Source organism: Pituophis catenifer, unplaced genomic scaffold (genome assembly GCF_029215685.1).
Source record: "Pituophis catenifer annectens isolate HBS135680 unplaced genomic scaffold, rPitCat1.0.hap2 SCAF_1, whole genome shotgun sequence".
In the NCBI taxonomy this organism is placed as follows: Eukaryota; Metazoa; Chordata; class Lepidosauria; order Squamata; family Colubridae; genus Pituophis; species Pituophis catenifer.
Window position 1 is genome coordinate 225,249,521 of NW_027256881.1, and position 18,745 is coordinate 225,268,265.

Here is an 18,745-nt window from a genome sequence, read left to right on the forward strand (position 1 = left end):
AACGACCACTACCGTAACTACCAGAACTGCCATCTTTTAAGCAGTATAGTCACGTGATGTTTTGCCTAATGTCTGCATAGTTTAGCATCAGAAATTCCGGTCCCAATTAGGATGGTTAAGCAAGGATATCTGTAACCTGGGAACATAGTCTCTCTAGCTGCTTCTAAAAATTTACTCTGGAAAATATGTTGATGATATAACAAGCTAAATAAATGAATTAAATGAATAGCTACGAAAACACTTAAAAGATCCCCTTGAAAGGAAAGGAGGAATGAAACACAATTGCAAGTTTAATCAAGAGCAACAGATTTAGGAACAGAATTGTGAATACTGAAGTTGACAAAGCTTTGTTTGGGTATTGTAGAAGTATTCTTGCAATTTTTGTAGAGAATTTGTACAGCTGAGGGTGGGGCATTATTTTTATCTCTTCCTTCCCATGCATTTTTCTGACTTCCTGGCATCACCTCTTGTTTCTTGTAATTTTATACCTGGTAGACTGATGTTAGGAAGTGAGCTTTTAAAGCAACATAATGACAAATATATGCAAACGCATTTGTCATGGAGAAATGATGACAAGCTGTTAAGATGCTCCCATTAGACTTCCCGGAGGAATGAACTTCAGCTCTTTTTTTCTTGCTGGTCAAAGCAGCTCCTGAAGAGATTCTCTGCTGCGGGTGCCTTTAATAACCTTCCACTTTTGCCCCTCAAAAGCTTGGGAAGGGTGCATCGGCTGGCTCAACTCTCCAATCACAGGCTTCTAAACAGTGCTCAAGCCTGGGTTGTCGAATGCTGGGTGTGAAACTGCATGCTTAATGAACACAGGGGGCAAAGATTGATTATGCCTTGGACTTGGAAGCCGCAGCTGCCTGTGAAACAGTGTTACCTCTAAGCTCGCTATGGAAAATATGAAGGAATGTTGAAGAAGCTTATTTGCAAAAGGATATGCTCCTGTAAGCAATTTTCTCTCTCTCTCTGTGTGTGTATGTGTATATGAAATTTTCCCCCTTCAGTGAGGAACAAAAAAAAAAAAGATCATTAAGCATTATTTAAAATTTGCTTAACTGTTAATAGGGACAGACAAAGGCCTCTTTAAACAAGGCATGTGTCTATGTAAAGCTAGACGGTCATTCATAAATGAGCTTTGTAGAAACAGAAGAAACAGCAGCGATGGATGGATAATGGCTAAATGTAGGGAGCTGTGTACTGTCTGGTTTAAAGTCCATTGAAACCAGTGGAAGGCAAAGCAGGTTTGGATATAGCTTTATGAAATGTGTTGTTTGACTTGCAAACATCATCCTTCTATGTGAACTATTATGTAGCACTCAGCTGTCATAAGGGGTGGATTTTACTCTGACTTTATAGTATAGATCTGACTGTTAGATTCCCATTTCCTGATATGTTCAGATTTTTAACCTGTTCTTTGTTTCTCTTTCTGCTCTGCACATGTGCTCTCAAAAACCTGATGTCTGGAAATGAATAGCTTAGATTGTTAACAGTGAAAATTAAGTGTGGAAATGTAATGTTATTCAAACTGTTATTTAGATTGATTTTTAAAAAAATTATTACAGATATTTAAATGCCTTTTTAAACTCTGTGAAATTCTGGCTGATTATATATCATCTTTAAAGAGCAATGCATTTTCCTGGAGTATTGTTACAAGGAATATTTTCTTTGAATCATTATGAAAAACAAAATGTGCTTCTCAAAAGAAACTACTGAAAATCGTACTTTCTTTAGTTAACACTTCAATATAGGAAGCCACACCCCTGAGGAGTGTATGAGAGAGAGAACAATCTTCTGTTCATCTGTTTATGCTATTCGTTTTACTTCTGATCTGCTCAGCAACCAGGTTTTGAACTAATTAATTCAACTAATTAAAACTTCGAATTAAAACTCTTTTGCTTTGATAAAGACCTAGTTTGTACAATAATTGAATGTTTCATTTTGCTTGTAAAAATTTATCACGGTCCTAAGGATAAGAAGATACATCTTTTCCACAAGTGCCAATAACAAAATTAGACTAAGATGAGCAGATAGCTTAATTGAAGCTCTAAAGGTGTTAGTCTGCACCCTTTTATGAGCGCATGGTTCAGTGATTTCATTGCTGATGACCTGCATTGAAATACAGTATGCAGAACATGGATCTTCTTATTACTAATAGTTCACAGAGTCACTTTAAAAAAAAATCAGAGGGTGTGGTATTATAGCTAGGTCTGTATCTCCCACATGTTTCACTCGTGTAAGAAGGGAGGTGTGTGTTGAATATGTTGTTGAGTAGAAATAGACTGAAACAAAGGCATTTGGTATGGATCACTGTCAGCAATAAATTTTAAAATGTGATGGATTTGTTAGGTATCACACAGACATTTATTCCCAGTGGTCAGACTCCAAAGACCTAGGAAATTAGTTTTGTAAACCCTGTAGCCTTACGCTTTTGACACTGGGGAGCCTTCCAAACTAGGTTGTGATATGAGTGTGAGCGTTAGCCATCAGAATAAAAGTATTCCACAAAGAGGCCACATTTGAGTATAAACAAATGTGTTTACCGTGTTTCCCCGAAAATAAGACCCTGTCTTATATATTTTTTTGAACCCTGAAATAAGCGCTTGGCCTTATTGCCATGTGCTCAAAAGCCCGAGTGGGCTTATTATCAGGGGATGTCTTATTTTGGGGGAAACAGGGTACTTGGAGCTCAACCTATATTTTATACATCATACTTTTATAACAGAGGAACATCCAGAGAAGTAATATTCAGTATTAGTATAAAACATTCATCAAATAGATGTTTTTTTTTAAAAAAAAATCAACACATAGAAATACTAAAATGCTTAATAGAAATCCACAATTATTTAGTTTGAAAAAGGAAAATTATCAAACTAATTTGGAAATGTACATAAGGAGCAGTAACATGAAGGTTGTTACACATTACATTTATAATAGACACATGGACTTAACTCAGTTTTTACATAATTATCTTTTGAAGCCCTCTGTCTTCCAATGGTCATTCGAAAGCAATATAATGTATGTTTAGTTTTAAGTGGCAGGGTCCAGACAGGCAAATATCTCCATGTTCATGATACTGAATAACAGGTTGTGTCCTGCTGTAATATATGTATTTCATTTGTTCATATTTGCAGAGCAAACTTGCTCCAAAATGGGTGATGGTTACAAGTAACTCTCTGAATTTTATGTTGTGCTTGCTTTGTAGATAAACATTTTGATGATGATGACTCAGTGGATGGGAACCGACCATCCTCAGCCAGTTCTTCAACCTCTTCAAAGGCTCCCTCATTATCTCGAAAAACTGGGACGGGCACTGCTCGAAGGGTAGGAGCAGTAGCTTTAGTCGCAAAAACTCCAGGTAGGTCAACCCCCCGCAAACACCTAAACATTACTTCTTTCAATCTTTTTTGCCCTTACGTTTTTTATGCATGGTTGGAACAGTAGAACCTAACACCTCCCTCTGTGCACCTATTTGTTGATTTGAGGAATGTACTAAAAGTTTTATGTAAAATATTTGAGATTGTGTCATGTCATCAAGCATATTATCAAATACGTTTATTGTAACTAGAGGTAGTCCTCGTTTAGCAACTGCTTCATTTAGTGAGCATACACATGTTGTGACCCAGGCCCAAGTAGTTAGTATTAAATGCAAACAGTTCAAAAACAAACAGACTTTATTAGAACAGCTGAGAATTAACTCATTCTCAGCGTAGTCCAAACTAAATTAAAGCAAATTCTTCAAAACACCATTCCTCAGTTTATCATTGACTTTGGTATAATTAGGCAAACTGTCAAAGGCTTTTCTTGGCAAAAATTCATAAGCAGAAGACGCCAACAAGAAATGAATACAGTGAAACAAGAAGCAATTCTCTCAACGTTGTTTTCCGGCAAAGAGGCCAAGAACTGTTGCTGGTCTTTTAAGCCTTATGGGAAGGGCCGATCATCTCTTGGCCCTACTCCCAAGTTGTCCTCTCTGCTTTATCTGCTCCTGCCTTCAGGCAGTTCTTCTTATACGTGCACTAGGAACAGGCTCCTCCTGTTCCTCTGCCTCTCTACTATCAGCCTCTGGAGGCTCCAAAGTCCACACATCACTCTCTAATGGCCCAACTCTGCCTCCGACACAGAGCTCTCATCCAGGCCTTCCCCAGCCTCCATGACTGGCCCATGTTCTTGCTCAGCCTCATCACTGTCCGACTCCGCTGCCAGCTCCGCAGGCTGCTGGTGGACCACAACAACACTCGTACAACAGTTATAGTTAAGAAATTTCGCAATCAGTTCTTGCATTTAGGATCCTTGTCGCTCTGTAAACATAGGAAAGCAGAAGTAAGATCATTTATTTGTTTATTATTTATTTATTTATCATTCATCATTTATTTATTTATTGAATTTATATTGCCGCCTATTCGCTCATGGCGACTCAAGGCAGCTTACAGAATAAAAGACCACATTTAAAACAATAAAAACTAACAGAAAGAATCAAATAAATTAATATAGTACAATAAGCACAGTCGTAGTTTTCTTAGTGACCGGTTCACCTAACAACCAGGTTGCTGATCCCAATTGTGATCATTAAACAATGACTACCTGTACATCACTTAACAACTTTGCTTAAAATGTTTAAAGAAAACTTTCCGACATTTTAATAGGACAAATTCTTGAGTTCAGAACTTTATTCAGATGCAATTTTTCTCTGGCACTTCTAAAGCCAGTAGTTTTTCAAATATTGAGCCTAGTTTATGGTAATGGAATGGAATAAATCCAATGATGGAGATGGAGAACTATCTTAATAAATAAACAGGTAGTCCTTGACTTACAGCGATATTTAAGCCCAAAATTTATGTTGCTAAGTGAGACATTGGTTAAGTGACTTTGCCCCATTTTACGACCTTTCTTGCCAGAGTTTATAAGTGAATCATTGCAGTTTTGTTAGTAATATGGTTATTAAGTGAATCTGGCTTCCCTGTTAACTTTGCTTGACAGAAAGTCAGAAAAGCTGATCATGTGACCTTGGGATAAATATGAGACAGTTGCCAAGCATCTGAATTTTATTCACATGACTATGGGGATGCTGCAATGGTCGTGTGAAAAATTGTCATAAACCACTTTTTTTCAGGGCTGTTGTAACTTTGAACAGTCACTAAACAAACTGTTGTAAATCGAGGATGACCTGTACTTTACAGTAGTACTTTCAGAAAGCTTTCAAAATTAAATAAAGAGTCCAATCTAACTAATGTTTTAAATTGCTTGATTCATTCTTATGGCCCAGTGAAATATATCACATTTACATTAATTATACATGAATGTATACACAATGTATACACATATACATTAATACATTAATACACATACTTTACTTATAATAAAATTATTTATAGAAATTATTAACTTTTCTAAACTTCGCCATTTTAGAAAAAACAAATTTCATATCTTTCAGGCAATATTCTATCTTCTTTGATTTTTTCAATCTTTTCCTTAAGAAAGTCTTTTCCTGAAGACATTGCATGCTTCGCCATTTCTTTTCTTTACTCTTACTACAGTAAGACCTATTTTACATATAGTTTATATAAATTTATTTCATCGCTATTATTGTTGCCTCCCTCTTACATTTTCTAGCAACTAAAGAAGGAGCTGGTGCCATTGATGAGGAGGATTTCATTAAAGCTTTTGAAGATGTCCCAACCGTTCAGGTAAATGGCTCATAGTGTGGTTAGAAATGAAACACACTAGAATGTCAGGGTGGAGGTAGAACACATTTTTTAGAAAGACACTGTTTGGAACTTTTGCTTGTATCTAAGAGAAGGACAAAGACAAGATAGTAAAGTTGATTGGATTGGCAAATCATTTTTTTTTTCAATATTGCCAGTGGGACAGCAGGTTAGTTTGAGACTGTAAAGCAGAACATGCCATGAGAAGTTTGGTAAACTAAACAGAAGGAAATGGTGAGGAAACTTGTTTAATGAGGAACACTCTTAAATCTCAAACGGTCTTAAGTCATGGATGATATTAACAGTAATCGTCAGGGCCGGATTTAGATGAAAAGAGGCCCTAGGCTATTCCACTTATGAGGCCCTTTCACCAGTGGTGGGATTCAATTTTTTTAACAACAGGTTCTGTGGGCGTGGCTTAGTTGGGGGTGTGGCTTGGCAATCATGTGACTGGGTGGGCGTGGCTAACTGGTCGCGTGACTGTGTAGGTGTGTGTAGCTGGTCATGTGACTGGGTGGGCGTGGCTATGTGCATAGACTTTTTTCAGAGGGCTGAAAAAAGTCATTTCTGACTGGGCCTTGCACTTTTGACCGGTCCTCACACTTATGACCATCCTCACATTTATGCCCGTGCAGCTTTCTTAACAACCATGTCACTCATTTCACAACTGCTTCTCTTCACCATGGTGACAAGATAGGGCAAAAACGTAAAATGTGAGGACAGTCGTAAGTTCGACGACTGGTCAAAAGTGCGAGGACCAGTCAGAAATAACTTTTTCAGCCCTCTGAGTAGTCCATATGCATAAAAGGATACAGCAATAGAGAGGGATGAAGGAAGGGAAGGGAAATTAGAGTAGGAGGGAGGGTAAGAGAGGGAGGAAGAGAGGAGAAGGAGAAAGGAAGAGGAAGTAGGGAGGAGAAGAAGAGGGGGAGGAAGAGAAAGTAAGAAGGAAAGAAAAGAGAGAGGTGATAGGTTTGAGGAGAAAGATTGCTGTACAATAAAAAAGATGAAAGGGAAGAAAACCAACCCCAAACAAATATAAAGATATTAAGATAAAGAATGAATTGTTAAACTTTAAAGAATAAAAGAGAACAAATATGAATAAATAACAATAATTAGAAACACACATACAAACATACAATGTATTTTCTTTGAACAGAGTATTTGGCCGGTTCACAAATTTAAACAGTGTTTAGTCATTTCAATTAAATTTACAATTTCTATATTTCCTTTTTGCCATATTTATTCATCTATTTTTGTAAAAAACCAATATTACCCTTCATCCTCATCTCTAATCTTAATCAAATTCAATTTTTCCCTTCTATTCTATATTATACCCCTTCCCATTGTCATCTATTTTTATATCCATCCTCACATTGGTTAATTATGTAATATTAGTTGTTTAATATAAATTCAACATTTTAATATAAATCAATTAGTTATATAACTACCTTTTTTGTATATTAATCAATATGAACATGAATATTCCAATTATTTCCATGCAATCCAATTTCTTACAAATCCATTAATTATCTTTACCAATAATAATAAACCAAATCATTTCCCCCATATATTCCTCCAAACCACAACTTAACCATTTCTGCTTTCAGAAATATACAATTAATAGTATCTCAATTATTACAATTTCCTAGTTAAATAGAGCTTTTTTTCTTTTGTGTTTTAAAATCCTGAACTCTCCTCTTTTCCCCTAAATTTCCCATTGTTTTGCACCTACCTTTTTTGGTGAGGAAAAAGAAAAGAATTCTGCCTGCCTAATTTTCCAACCTTGCAGCAACAGCAAAGCAGTTTCAGTTTCGTTTCTCAGCATAGCTAGGAGAAAAAAAATCAGCACTCTTTGCAAGGAAGCAGAAGAGCCCTGAGCAAAATAGCTGAGACAAATCAGCTGAGAGCCAGGAGGCCAATTAGCCTATGCTGAAGCTCTGTGGGCCAATAAAATTACAAAAAAAACACCGAACCCTTTGTTAAATTGCCAATAAATAGTGGTGGGCGAGGGGCGGGGCAAGCCAGCATTTTAACAAAGGGTTCGGCTGCACCACTGGCTCTAGGGCGGCCCTTTGAAGCCCCGCGGCAAGAATTTGAAGTTTTTTTTTCCTCTAGCCATCGGAGGCAGCAATAGATTGGGAGTGGGCGGGGTAAGCAAACGGCCGGCGATCCAACAGCAGAGAGTGAGGGTGAGTGAAGGCGTGGAAGCTGCTTTCTCCATCCTGCTCTCTTGCGTCCGGAGCCGGTGGGGAACCACATGGCAGCCCACGTGGATCCCAGGCAGCGGAACTCAGGCTAGGGAAGGGGTGGGCAATTGTGGCTCTTTTACAACCTGTGGCCTTCAACTCCCAGAATTCCTGAGACAGAGCTGTCTCAGGAATTCTGGGAGTTGAAGGCCACAGGTTGTAAAAGAGCCACAATTGCCCACCCCTGGCTACGGTAGGCTGGCGCCGCGCGGGTGGGAGGCGAGGGGCGGGCGAGCCAGTAATTTAACAAAGGGTTTGGCCGAACCCCCTAGAACCTCCAGAATCCCACCACTGGGTAGGCCCCTCTTGATCTTGAGGCCCTAGGCTGAAGCCTAGTTAGCCTATAGGAAAATCCGGCCCTGGTAATCGTATTGTTTAACAAGAGGCATAAAAGACACAGATATAACATTGAGGCATGTTTCTTTTGTTAATGGAAGCTGGGTGGATGTAGTGGAGACATTCCTAAGTAGAAAATGGGAAGTTGTTTTTCTGTGGATCCCTTTTCTTTGTAATTCAATCCTATCTCCATCTGCACTAGAGGAGTTTTCTTTGGACCACATGAAAGAAAAACAGGATGCTGCAGTAAAATAAGGATATTTTATTTATTTATTTTAAACATTTATAGACATGCCCATTGTTCAACCAACTCTGGGCGGTTCCTAATCAAACAACAAAAGAAACATAAAATTACATTTAAAACTATAAAACCAAACCATTTAAAATATTAAAAACACTAAAAACCTGCCATTGATAGATAAGAGAAGTGCACAATTGGATACAATTCATGTTTTTAAAGCATATTGAGCAAAATTAGAGCAAATTGGTAGTTTACTTTTATATCTTTTTCTGGGTAATGTGGAATTAGAATATTTGGTTTGGTATATATAATAGTAGACTAGATCAGGTGGTAGTGACTACACCGCTTTCAGGAAGCATCACAGAAGTTCAGCTGTGCCTTACCATCTCAGGGACAAATTGGTCTACTTCAGTGGTGGGTTTCAAACTTTTTTACTACCGGTTCTCTGGGTGTGGCTTGGTGGGCGTGGCAGGGGAAGGGTACTGTAAAGTCTCCATTCCCACCCCACTCCAGGGGAAGGATACTATAAAATCTCCATTCCTGCCCCACTCCAAGGGAAGGTTACTGCAAAATACCCATTTCTTCCTGATCAGCTGGGACTCTGAAGGCAGAGAATAGATGGGGGTGAGGCCAGTCAGACTTTTTACTACTGTTTTTCCGAACTACTCAAAATTTCCACTACCGGTACTCCAGAACTGGTCAGAACCTGCTGAAACCCACCTCTGGTCTACTTGTTCTGAGTTTAAAAATTAGGGATTCTCCTACAAAGTTGCCATGTTGTATTATTCCCTGTGACTACAACAATGAGGTTTTTAGTAACTTCAATAAATTTGAGTTTTTAAAATTTTACATGATATTTACCAATTTATTTTATTTGTTAAATTGTTTTATCAGATGCCAAATTTTAGATTATATCTCTACTTTGCTATTTGGGGGTGGGTAGTTTTTTTTTTTTTAAATTAATGTTTGGTTTTCTAAAAAAAAATTTAATGCCTGGTAAGATAAAGATTCAGACATATCTCTTGGTTCCCTGGTAACCCAACATATATTTACCTTCAAGTAGAATAAAAGCCGGTATCTTTTAATGAAATAATAGGGGGTGGGGGGGAAGAAATATATGCATTTGATATCCTGGGTTTAAATTCATATCTTCTTTCGAATGTTAAGGAAAATGATTTGTCTTTACATATCTGGAGTCCCTCTTTTTAGTAGTTTTCTGCTTCTCTCGTGCACTTTTTCTGAACGATCCTCCTAACCATCTAATACATATTTGGAGGTATACGGAAGATTTGTGATGAGGCAGAGATAATTTCTTGAGTTCAGTGAATTTTTCTGGCTTAGTAAAATAGTTTTTATGTTTTCTTTACAGATTTATTCTAGCCGAGACTTTGAAGAATCCATAAACAAAATCAGAGAAATTCTGTCTGATGATAAACATGATTGGGAACAGAGAGTAGCTGCAGTAAGCATTTGATTCTATATGAACTCTTTATGTAATATAACCTGCCTGGCATGGGATTTTTCATTGTGTGATATGCTAAAAAATTGAATAATTCCTACTGTGTCTGTATATTTTTGCAAATTGGAAGTTTCTTATGTTCAAGACATCCTGAAAATTCTTATTTCCTGTTGAAAATAACAAAAACCAAGCAAGAATTGTGAATGCTTAATTTTCAGAGCTATAGAGGGTAGTTTGAGTAAGATCACTTTCTCTATGGTATAATGTTATAAGAAGTTGCTCTTCTCTTTAAGTATGCTTCAAAATTGGTTAAATCAACCTAGAACTCAATTTCATTTTTTAAAGTTGTTTTAAAAATATATGTTAGGGTTTTAACATGCTTGGATTTTAGCTTACTACTTGTACTCTATTTGGAAGCTTAATGAAAATGGAAAATACAAATAATACAATTTTATCACACTGACAGATTTGTACTCTGCAGATGATAACTGATAAAATAGTTAATTTTGTTTCCTTAATTTTTGTTCAGCTGAAAAAAATCCGGTCTTTATTATTGGCTGGAGCTGCGGAGTATGATAGCTTCTTTCAACATCTGCGCTTACTTGATGGAGCCTTTAAATTATCTGCTAAAGACTTGAGGTCCCAGGTTGTGCGAGAAGCTTGTATCACATTAGGGTAAGGAGCACAATCTATGTATTCTACATTATGTTAATTATTGTCAGGGTGAAACTGCAACATGTTTTTCCTCCGATCATCCTCTTCTGAGGCAGGAGAGTGAAAGTACACTTAAGTTGAATTGCTGTAAATCTTTGTCTCTCTGATTTATGAAAATGACACCATTTGATTTCTGTCTTTTCTGAGGAAGGAGAGACTGAAACCTGCCCTTTTAGGTGAAAATGGGAATCCTTATGCTTAATTCCTGTGGCATTCTCCCATATGATTTGTGTTAACACCACATAATGGGACACTGGTGAACATTCATGGGATGGGTTGGATTGGGTCTTCCTATGAAGTGGTTTCTGAATTCTTCACCCACAATCCTATGTACTCTCTTATTCCTGGGAATATTTATTTTTATTTATTTATTTATTATATTTCTATACCGCCTTTCTCCCGTAGGACTCAAGGCGGTGTACAGTCAAGAAAAAATATGGATACACAAACATCATAAAATTGCTAATTAAAATTATTATTATAACATAGTTTGGCCCAATTAAATAGAACCTAAAATTAGATAACATTTTAAAAACATTCACATGTTCATATGTTTAGCCCCGCCTGTTGGAACATCAGGGTTTTGAGGGCACGGCGGAAAGCACGGAGATCAGAATATTTCGTATCTCTAGAATAGCCTCTTTGATGGCATTGCCGCCAGTCAATTTATCCTAGAGAAATTATTCCTGTCCTGGTTTACTTTGAGGGAGGAGACAAATGGCAGTTTTCTTGCCTTTTCTTCAGTAGCTGATCTCCAACCCACGCTTCAGGGGTGAAGGCACATTTTTCTTACCTGCCTTCAGTCAACCCCTGGAAAAGAACTAGTAAAGGAATAACAGACACAAAAACCAAGTACTGCAGAGCAAATACTTGTGAATTGAGGATCAGTGCAAGAAGTTGTTACTAAGAACTTCTCATTTTCAGTGTAAACCATGTCTTTATATCATTCTCATTTCTGGACAACTTGGCATTTCTCTGTCTGCTTATCTTAATAATCATGAAACTGAAAAAAATAACAAAGAATTATTAGGTCATAAATACCTAATTGGTAACTCTTGAGTATTTTAGTAGTGAAATAGCCATTTCCCTGCCTCAAAAAGTAGTAGGATTGCTGGGAGAGAGAAATCCATCTCTGTTGTTCTTAAATACTGTTAAGTTTATGAATATATTTGCAACTAAGCATGTCAGTGACTCTGGCTTCATGTCTGATACAGTAGTGGGTTTCACTTACCTTTGCTACCAATTTGGAATTGCGACCGCGTATGTGCGCTTGCTTTGCATCCGCGTGATGCTTCTGCGCATGCACAGAGCGTCCATGATGACGTCTGGGCGGGTGGGTGGAGCCTCCCACCACTGCCGCTACCAGTTCGCCCAAACCAGGGCGAACCAGTAGAAACCCACCACTGGTCTGATATGTCCTTTGTGCTACAGTGATTGTTTACCCTGATATTGATAGTATGAATAACCTATACCACATTGTGAAAAAGGACTTAACAAGAATTATGCAAGTGAAAAAGCCTGCTTTCTTGGCCCCTGCACATATCTGCATCATGGTTACTTAGTGCCATTTTGCAGTTACCCTGCATGTTTGTTCAGAAGCTACTCTCATTGTTCCTCAGTTAGGGGATATAGGATTGTAGTTGTTCATTAATTATTTTCAGCAGTTTTTATTTGTGAATGTCTTGGTTATTAAAGAAAAACCTATGGATAGATGCTACAACAAATATATATATATTTAAATAATGTGATAGCTTGTATTTCTATAGAAATGGGAAGATGAAAAACAAATTAATCATACTGTAAGTATCTTCAGATACACCAAACATTCTCCTCTCTGTCCTCCTCCCATTGTTATAATTGAGAAATGTCTTTTGAAACTTCAAAAATTTTTATCAGTACTGGTATTTCTGTAGCCAATGTTTCAATAATTCAGTGATAGATTTAAGGAAAGCCCGAAAGCTTTCCTTAAATCTTATTTTATAGGATTGAATACTTTGTCTAGGTTCAATCAGAGTTCAGGGTGAAAGTTCAGGTATTTAATTTGCCTTGGCAGTTTCATTCTGTACTGCAGTTTGCTGGAAAGACTGATTTTAAGAAAAGGGCAAGAGGGCTTGTTAATAGCAGCTCTAAAATTCACAAATGACAAGGCGAGGTGGAAAGCAGAAGAGAAGATCTGACTAACTGATCAAGCAGTTTAATAGTATCCTTTAGCCTTTCCCTAATAGCTTCACAGTGATCTACTACAGACTGATTCCTTGTGAAAACTGACCATCATATCATGTATTGGAAAGAAAACTGAGAATACTTTGTTAACACACATGCTGTGTTTATAGACAGTGAATATAATAGCCTTGCCTAACTGCATCTTGGCCTACCCTGCTCTTTCATTATTGTAATCTGTTTTCTTGTTGTATTTCAGATATTTGTCATCGGTATTGGGTAACAAGTTTGACCATGGGGCAGAAGCCATCATGCCAACAATCTTTAATCTCATTCCCAACAGTGCCAAAATCATGGCCACTTCTGGCATAGTAGCTGTGAGATTAATTATTCGAGTGAGTATTGCTCAATGCAAATACAAATTGTTCTCCCATGTACTCCTGATGAGAGCAGCAGAGGGATATGATAAACATGAAAATCAGTCCAATTAGCAGGCTCTTGCACAGAATCTTAAATGGGTCTAGTAGTCAGCATGAGAGATTCACTTACTGTTTGCCTTGCATCTGTGTTTGTGTAAACATTACCACACTGGCAATTCAAAAAGCTGAAATTAAATTGTGTTCTCTGGACTGTTTTCTTTATAGTCTGACAGTGATATATTCTACATTTGTTACATGTTTAATACCAATGAAGAATAGAACACATCTGTTGAAGAATATATATATATATATATATATATATATATATATATATATATATATATATATATATATGTGTGTGTGTGTGTGTGTGTGTGTGTGTGTGTGTGTGTGTGTGTGTGTATGCAAAAAATTAAAATCTCGGGTGTTTTCCCGCGTCATTGTAAATAAATTGGTTAAAATATTTAAAATCCTGGTTAAAATCCCAGCTTAAAATCTTCTAAAAATCCTTACAGAGCACTCTGCAAGATTTTTAGAAGATTTTAAGCTGAGATTTTAACCAGGATTTTAAATATTTTAACCAACTTATTTATAATGATGCGGGAAAACACCCGAGATTTTAATTTTTTGCATATGCACACCCGTGAAAACTTAAGAAGACATATATATATCTCCAGTGCTGCTTTTTAGTTTAACATTTCTTCATGAGAAGGAGAAGCAAATCTGTGTTACGTTCCAAGGAAACAGTATTAAAAGGCCATTAGGCCTTATCTGCAAATCATAGCATGTGAAAATTCTTCTAAATTTTTCCATTGATCTAGTAGAATGCTAGTATCCTTTTACTAGCCACAACTACACTGTTCTTTCAGTGGTGTGCCAAGAGAAAACCTAAACTAGATTTGATGGATTTAGCTGATATATAAATTGCTTTGGTTTTTTTTTTTTTTTTAATGTATGGCTTTAATATCCCATCATTATATTCAAGCAAGTTTTTTTTTTTACTATCTAGTAACTTCATTTCTACCACATTCAAATTGAGTTTAAGTTCCACTTTGGGAGGATGTCTGTAAACTGCATCCTAGGTTTTGGGGTCCATGTAGAGACCAGGACCCTATGTGTATTCGTTGTTTAATTGATCTCATTGGCAGTAATAGTCAACAAAGAGCATTAAGCATAAAGTATGTTTATGGTAAGGCAAAATTCTAGTTTGATGTAACATATAGTTGGAATCGTTTTTGGATAACCAAAATTTGGGAGATGCAAAATTAAAAACATAGAGCTAGGTTTATTTATAAATTGTTGGTAAAGTATGATTCAGAAAGTGAGCAAGTCTGCGTGATTTAGTAGGCACAGAATTTAAATAGAACAATCAATGTGCAACAATCAAAGTATCAGTGGAAAAATATAAGTCATACATTAAGTTTTATATTTATATATTTAGTATAAGTTATTTTGCTGATGTTTTATTACTGCAGTACTGATTACTAAAATAGAAAATTGGTTCTCTTAAAAATTGTTGGAAATTCAGTAAGTAGGTTGATTATTTTTTCATATTTGGTGACTGTTGTAAATTCCAACTCTGGAAAGTAATTTGTAACAGCATGAAACACATTTTAAAGGATTATTTCCTGTAATCCTTCAGTTTTTAATTAAACATTATCAAGCCTTATATTTTCATTAAATATGCTGAATTAGCTTTGTACATGGTAAAAGCTGCAATAACTTTTCATGCTATTCACTGGAAATTATATGGAAGTATGCTTTGATATCAGAATTAACTTCAGATTTGAAAAACAAATTTAACAAAATGTAGAAGCCATGAAAATAGAACTATATTCCAAGACCATTTTTTTTTAATTTGAACTTTCTGCTCCTTCTAGCAATATAGCAGGCATGTTAAAAATATATTGATTTGCTTGTTTTGAAAAATGGATCTTGCTAGCCATGGAAAAGAATGATAAGATACTCTGGTACTACAGATCTTTGTGAACTCTCTCAAGCCTTGTTCAATGTTTTCAATTTGATAATAATTTGTTTAAGCTATTGCTTTTTACAATTTTTTTTTTATTCCCTAGCATACACACATCCCTAGACTAATTCCCATCATCACCAGTAACTGTATCTCCAAATCAGTTGCAGTCAGAAGGTGAGTTATGCAGATTGGCAGCTATGGTCTGCTTTATAACTTACTTATACAATTATATGTTTTTATGGAATAATTAGTTATGAAAAATAGCCTGGTTTTAAGAATATTTAGCTATAGGAATTTATTTACTCCTTTTCCTTTTCCTTTTCCTTTTCCTTTTCCTTTCCTTTCCTTTCCTTTCCTTTCCTTTCCTTTCCTTTCCTTTCCTTTCCTTTCCTTTCCTTTCCTTTCCTTTCCTTTCCGCCTTACAGTTATTGATGGAAAGATTGCTATTGTTAGTTTTTGAGCTTTGGAATCATCCTGGTTCTGACCAGCAGGGCCGGATGTGGTGGAAGAGGGCCTTTTTGTAATCTCCATTTAGTGAAGACTCCTCAAAACTCTAATTCATGTCTTTGTCATTACTGAGCTCAACAATGCAAATATTGGCAGCTGCTCCTAATGACTGAAAGCTGTCAATATCAATCTTTTTTGCTTCCTGTACTCTTGCAGATTTAAGCAGACTGTACAGGTGAAATCCTCAATAGTATTGATCCACGCACATTTAAAGAAATGTCTCTTTCCTACCCCCTGATGGGGTAGGAGACCATTTTCAGACCAACCTATTTGGGAATATCTCTCTCCCCCCACCCTTCTTGTTTGATCTCTTTTAAGTCAGTTTGGACTCTAATCAGCCTGCTGTTTTCTTGGCAACATTTTTGGTTTGCCCTTGCCTTCTTCCTAGGGCTGAAGGAGAGCAATTGGCCCAAGGTTACCCAGCTGGCTTTCTACATAAGGCAGGACTAGGCTTCACAGCCTCCTGCTTTTCAGCCTGATGCCTTTAACTATGTCACCAAATTGACTCTTGGGAGCATCAGGTAACTGCAAAGCAAAGTATGATTCTCACTTCATAAAATTATCTGCTATATCTGATTCCCATCCCTCATTCTATTTACTCAGCTCTGTCTACCAGTGCTAATAGGAAAATAGAAATACTACAGGTTATAGAATAACAGTTGGAAGGGACTTGTAGGTCATCTAGTCCAACCCTTGCTCAAGCAGGAGACCCTATACTATTTCTGACAGATGTCTTCTTGAAAGCTTCCAGTGATGAAGTACCCACAGCTTCCGAAGGCAAAGCTGTTCCATTGGTTGATTGTTCTCACTGTCAGAAAATTTCTCCTTATTTCTAGGTTAAATCTCTCTTTGATCAGTTTTCATTCATTGTTCCTTGTCTGGCCTTTGGGTGCTTTGGAAAATAGGTTGATCCTCTCCTCTCTCTGGCAACCCCTCAAATATTAGAAGATTGCTATCATGTCACCTCTAGTCGTTCTCTTCACTAGACTAGCCATGCCCAGTTCTTGCAACCGTTCTTCATGTTTTAGCCTCTAGTCCCGGAATCATCTTTGTTGCTCTTCTCTGCTGTGGGTTTTTTCTTTGATGCACCTCTTTGGTATTTGTATTAATCATACCACTTCTTGTAATTATATTTCAAAATTGTCATCTGTAAATCTTGAACAAAGTTGGCTGTTGGCCAGAGGCTGTTTTTTCCCTGAAAAACTATGCATGCAGCACTAGATAATTTCCAAGAATAATGCTACTGTGTGCACTTGTCCCTGAAATTAATCTGCTTAGATGAATAGTCATATCCTATTTACTGTTGTTTTGCAGTTCTTAGACCTCCTACTGGGGTTGTTTTGGTGCATCATCTGCTTTTACCCTAAAATAGATCTAATTTCATTTGTTATACTTTTTAGTTCCTTACTGAGCACTGAATTGTCCAGGACATTTGTGGAATTTTTAGATGCTGCCCAACTGATTCAGGGTGTTCTTGGGTGATGGAGTAAAACCTGCTAGTTGTTATTCTTTGTCACCTAAGTTTGCAACAACTTTGTATCAAAAAGCACATTAAAGTAGAAAATGCCGGGTTTTGTAGCATTAGAAATATTTAGCTCCAGACTAAAATTCCAGAGCTGTGTGTTACGATATCTGCTGTCACCTCTCATTCAGTCAATGCACTTCAATGCACGATTTTGATTGCAAGGGATTGCCATCATTAAACGACGCGGTCATGGTTGATGACCAGACTGCTTAGCAATGAACATTGTGGTCCCAAGTCTGACACAAGTTGAGGCTACCTGTACAATGCCGGTGCACAGAATACTGCAGTTCCTGCCTACAGCCATGAAAATTAACATTACTCAGAAATTTTGCAAAATCCTGAGGGCGGGCGGCGGGTTAAGAAAAAATAAAATGAAAAGATGGCCTTGACAGCATAATTGAAGCCTCAGCCCTTTTATGTATGTCATGTGGCATAAAGAAAAAAGAGCGGTGCCTTAATTGCATGGTCACAGCCATCGTTTGAACATTTCTGACACCCCCTCCCCTTCTGCTCATGCCAATGTCCTAAGCCCTGACTAGAAGCACATGATTTTATTTAAAGTTTTTATTTAGTAGCCTGAATACAGGATTCCTCAAGATACTTTTGAAATCACTGTTTCATGTGTAACTACTTCTTTGATGTTAAGCAAGTTGTCATTGATATAGCCTCTGGAACAATATTAATGACAATTACCTCTTTTTCCTTTCTCTCAGGCGGTGTTTTGAATTTTTAGATTTACTTTTGCAGGAATGGCAGACACACTCCCTGGAAAGGTAAGATACAAACATCATGATATGTCACATGCTGCTCCTCTGGCTGCATTGGAAGGGGGGGGTAGATTCTGTCTCATGGAATTGAGGAGATCTGGAATATGAGTTTAATGTGGCTCCTTTCTCTCCTGCCCTTGCAAAGGCAGACAGACATTCCCTCTGACTCCAACAGAGCAATAAATAGAGACAGGTCTGGCTTTACGGGGGGGGGGGGGGGGGGGAGAGGAGGGAGGGAAGAGAGAAAACCAGTTTCTTTTGCCTGACTAGTGTCTGAACTGTTTCCATCCCAACTGCTCCATATAAGAATTGCTATGTGACTTGCACAATTAGTGCTTCCATTTTGATTGCTTTGTTTCGCCCTTCTTTCACCCTTCATTCGGCCACATATGAGCTTTTGCAGCCTGTGGGCAGGCTCTCTTGTCTTTCTGGATTTTAGTAAGCTGCTCTTGAAGACTTCTCAAGCCAAAGAATGGGGTAAAATGCTTAAATAAATGCAAGTGCAGGAAAGATGAGCAGAGGAGGTGGAAACTCCTCATTTTTAACCTTTTTATTTTTAAAGGTATCTCTTTAAAACAAACTTTCTTTGGTAAAATTTTAAATAAACCTTTTTGTTTGTATAGGTATCTACTTAAAGAATGTTTGTCTTACCCTTTCTACTTAAAAACCCTTGAGAGATATTACTCTG

At 37.2% G+C, this 18,745-nt stretch overlaps 1 protein-coding gene across 5 annotated transcripts in view; it reads left to right on the plus strand.

The window, feature by feature from the left end:
• CLASP1 (cytoplasmic linker associated protein 1) overlaps positions 1–18,745 on the plus strand; it is a 211,333-nt gene that overhangs the window by 108,769 nt on the left and 83,819 nt on the right. For all 5 annotated transcript variants that reach the window (XM_070950573.1, XM_070950661.1, XM_070950488.1 and 2 more), the window contains exons 9-15: positions 3,209–3,361; positions 5,617–5,690; positions 9,904–9,996; positions 10,523–10,668; positions 13,127–13,262; positions 15,362–15,432; positions 18,004–18,063. In XM_070950573.1, the coding sequence (XP_070806674.1) occupies positions 3,209–3,361; positions 5,617–5,690; positions 9,904–9,996; positions 10,523–10,668; positions 13,127–13,262; positions 15,362–15,432; positions 18,004–18,063 (733 nt within the window). The remainder of the gene's footprint in view (positions 1–3,208; positions 3,362–5,616; positions 5,691–9,903; positions 9,997–10,522; positions 10,669–13,126; positions 13,263–15,361; positions 15,433–18,003; positions 18,064–18,745) is intronic.